Source organism: Cryptomeria japonica, chromosome 4 (genome assembly GCF_030272615.1).
Source record: "Cryptomeria japonica chromosome 4, Sugi_1.0, whole genome shotgun sequence".
Taxonomy (NCBI): Eukaryota; Viridiplantae; Streptophyta; class Pinopsida; order Cupressales; family Cupressaceae; genus Cryptomeria; species Cryptomeria japonica.
This window is the reverse complement of record NC_081408.1, coordinates 601,320,662-601,324,953: the sequence shown is the minus strand read 5'-3', so window position 1 is coordinate 601,324,953 and position 4,292 is coordinate 601,320,662. Positions and strand designations below refer to the sequence as shown.

The window sequence follows — 4,292 nt, the reverse complement described above, 5'->3', positions numbered from 1 at the left end:
GGATTGTCGTAAGTGAATAGATATATATTAAATGAACGAAATTATCGATCATGATTTGTGACATTTGATACGTGTCTATTGAATCCAATTCCATTCCGGGGACTTTCTAGTGAGCTATGTTCTCTTCAGAAAATTGGACCGAAATAAAACTTCAGCCATTGATCTACGATCATCGAACAGTTTAAAATCATTGATAGATTTTAGGTATGTGTCACCCTTTACGTGTCAAAGAGGCCGCGCTTATTGATACATCGTGCAGAGTCCGGACTCAATGTATTATGTGATGTGATGTACTGATGTGATGTGATGTGCCTTGTCTATTAATGGCAATGAATTTTTGAAATCTCCAATGAATTATATATTGTACCATAAATAACAAAAAATTTGCCAAAACAAATTAAATAATTTTCAAGCGGTGGATAAAAATTGCCAATACATTTAAATAATTTTCAAGCGGTGGATAAAAATCACCAATACATTTAAATAATTTTTCCTTTGGAGTAAACATTTTCGCTCATACAATTATATATTTGTTCCTATAAACAAAAATTATTCACCTCCCACAATAAATATTTTCCCCATAGACCAAGGTACTATTTGCTAGAAATTTATGGAATTTTCCTACCCTGGAAAAAAAATCGCCAAAACAAAATAATTTTTTTTCCCATTTAAAAAAAAACTTTCGCCAACCATATGAAAATTTTCCCCCGAAAATAATGTCTGATTCGCCAGGATTTTACATAGTTGCTCGGGGGGTGGTTTTTTAAAGTTATCCCTACCCCTTAGCACCACATACGACCCCTTATAGCATCCTAGTGTGTATAATGTACCCCTTAAGACCCAATTTGACCCCATAGGACCCAATAACATCCTAGTTTATATAACATACCCCTTATGACCCAATAGCATGCACAACGTACACACTAGGATGCTATAAGGGGTCATATGTAGTGCTAAGGGGTCATGCATGTGTTCTAACACATGTGTGACCCCTTAGGACAACAAGTGACCCTTATAGCATCCTAGTTGGTATAATGTACCCCTTAAGACCCAATTTGACCCCATTGGACCCAATAGTGTCCTGAGGGGTCATATATGGTCGTAAGGGGTCATGCATGCTTATAGTTATTTTTATGATTAAATATATTTTATATCTTTTTTATCAATTTAAATATGTTTAAAATGTTGAAAATACATGTATATGTATTTAAATTTCTTTTTATATCTTTATATGTTCATATGAACTTAAAATGATGAAAATGTATGTTTATGTGTAAATTTCTTTTTATATCTATTTATATATTTTTAAATATGTTTAAAATGATGAAAATGTATGTAAATTAGACATATATTTTTTGAAAAAATGCACTTTATTTTGTCCTACAATTTTTAGATTAAAAATTTAAATTATATAATTGTTATTTATATTTAAGTACAATTTTTTTTAATATAAATTGTAATGTATGTACATGCATGCACACATGCAGATATATCTATACATTTCCTATTATCGTCATGTCTGATCAGCCTAGTTCACATAGCACTTGATCTGAGTCCAGTGTTAATCCAGGAGGGAGGGAGTAGACATCATGTAGGTCTGCAAGAACTCCTGAGGATAAGCAACATCTTTATAATCAGACAACACATGCACTACAATGTGCTCTAGATCACTTGAACAACACATTGTAAAACACCCCTAACCGTATAAATAAGGAAAGGGGAGAGATCATTAGAGATGAGCTACGTCATATGATTGACGTAGTTGACACTTATAATCCATATGATGAGATTAACACTACTTTATTCTATAGTTCCCTTTCACGTAGTGTTCGTGGTACCGTAAAATGGGAAACAATTAATGATAAGGTTTCTACCGCTGATGTGAAGACCATGTTCCCTCATTATTAGTCCATGGGTAGGATGAAGGGTTATATGCCTACTAGGTGCACATATGTAATAGTGGCACCATTTATATATCCTAGATGGTTGTCCACTCATCATATGTGGCCCCAAAAGAATGATTTTCCCCTTTATTTCTGCAAACAATTGTTTGCAGAGTTCCATTTGGGGTACGATGTTGACTACACAGATTTTCCTACACATGTTGGGCAAGGGAGAGGTAGATTTTCAGATAAGTTTAGATGACCTAATGCATCACAACCCGTTAATAAGCGGGAATTGATTGGTCCAAACCTTTTGGTTCTTCCAAAACATTTGGAACTGGCACGTGCAATGGATAGTGCACCAGATGACACTCGACAGTCTATTTTTTCCAGTATTGCTACCATAGCCACACAGGTCGACAAGATGACATCAAATTATGTAGGTAGATATTTGCTATGCTCTCATAGTAGGATTCATGCAACTGATGATGCATCAGCGATTTAAAATCCCTATGTTCGAGCAAACATACCATAGCCGATGGATATTGCATGCATACATGAAATAGATCCTTTATGACAGATGAGTGCATGTCTATCCAGTGATCTCTTAGATGCATACCGATTATTGATATGGAGCATGGGATCTCTCTAGAGGAGGCCTCAGCACATGTTAGACGTGTACTTGGTACACCGGTTGCTTGTAGCCATGATGGTGAGCCTACAAATTCTCAGCGTGTTGTTGTTGCACATCCTACTGCCCCTCCCAGCATACACCAATTGGCCAGAATACACCTCCTCCTCCTATTCATACATCAGTTGATCTCACAACACCTAGTACTGGAGTTTGGGGGGTGTACACTAGTCTACTTATGGATTCAGACATTAAGGGTGATGCTGCAGTGGGCTCCTTGCATGATTCTGAAATCAGCAGGATCAAACGAGCATTACACGTTGCAAATCATGTATGAATTTTTTAGAAATAATTTTAATTTAAAAACTCTCTACTTGATTGTATATGCTTAATTTTTTAATTATTTAATTATAATTTGTGAACTATAAGGAATTGTGTTAGGATCCATGTATGGATATTTGCACACAACTGTTAGAGTATTCGGGTATTTTCTTGATTAATTAAACATTATTTGTTTAATTATTTAAGTTCCCTTTATCTCTTTTACACTTAAGCTAACTTTAGGTGCATATAATTAATTATTATGTGCAAACCTAGGTTTTCCCTTTTAGGGTTTCTTGACCTATTAAAGGTTGAGTTCTTTCTTTTCATTATATGAAGAAGGATTATTATTGACAATACATTTTGGAGATTATTGAGCTCTCATCTTTTGGAGCATATTTTTCCTGTGTATTCTTTCCTTCTGTGATTTGCTTCATTGCTTCTCCTTGTAACAGGTTTTTCAGCTTGCAGAGATTATTTGGGCTCCTGTGGTGTTGTATTTTCTCAACTCCTATATGGTATCAGACCTTCAGATCTGCAGCTACCTGATCTTGTTTTGAGAATTTTGCTTTGGAAGCAGATCTGGGGTTTCAGAAAAAAAATTTATGTACCTAGGGTTTGACCTTTTTTGAGTACTTTGGGCCTAAACGGACCTCACCATCGTGCTCAGAAGGCCCAAAAACCCCTATGGTCATATAAAATTCGACCTATTTTGGTTCCTGAGCCTCTGGGTGAATTTTTTTCTCAGATCCAAGTCGTACAGCCCTGTCACGCAGGGTACCATGGGGCCCCTACCCCCTGGCCCCGTAGGCCTGCAACTGTCCTTGTAGGTACCACCACCTGCAGCCCGCCAACGGCTATTCCCTCCGGCCTCCCTGTCGTTTGCTGCTGCGCCCAGCCCTCCGGACCCTCTATCGATTTCTCGACCCCCTGCCGGCTCCCGGCCCCCTCCAACCCGGCCCCCTGCTGGCCTCCTTGGCTCCCCAGCCTCCCACCGCCGTGCCACCCACCTGCACTATCGGCTGCCTTACCGCCGCCCGGCCGCCACCCACCTACGTTGTCGGCTACCCGACCGCCACCACCCGGCCCCCGGCCGCCGCTCCGCTCCTCGACTACCACCTGCATCCTGCCCCTTTTTCTGGCTGACCACCGCTCAGCCACTGGAGCTCTGCCCGGGCACCATCAGTCTGCCACCCACTGGCCACCATACCACCAAAGAGCCACCAGACTCCCTTTTTTGGCTTTTTCAGGGGGGGTTTGGTTTTTTGGCCCTATCTTGGGCATACAGAGTCATTTTTTTGAAAACGAATAGGCATCGGAAATCTGGTTCCGAGGTTGACCTCATGGTGTTGGTATTTTTTTTCAATTTTTCTGTTTGACTATGTTTTTTTGCAGTCAAAGTGAGGTCTCATTTTTGCACTCCGGGAGATGTAGAATGAGCATCCGACCTCTGTTTT

At 39.4% G+C, this 4,292-nt stretch overlaps 1 protein-coding gene across 1 annotated transcript; it reads right to left on the bottom strand.

The window, feature by feature from the left end:
* Positions 1 to 3,603: 3,603 nt before the first annotated feature.
* Positions 3,604 to 3,960, bottom strand: LOC131875235 (uncharacterized). The gene has a single exon (XM_059219306.1). The coding sequence runs from the start codon at positions 3,958 to 3,960 to the stop codon at positions 3,604 to 3,606; it is 357 nt and encodes a 118-aa protein (XP_059075289.1).
* Positions 3,961 to 4,292: the final 332 nt, after the last annotated feature.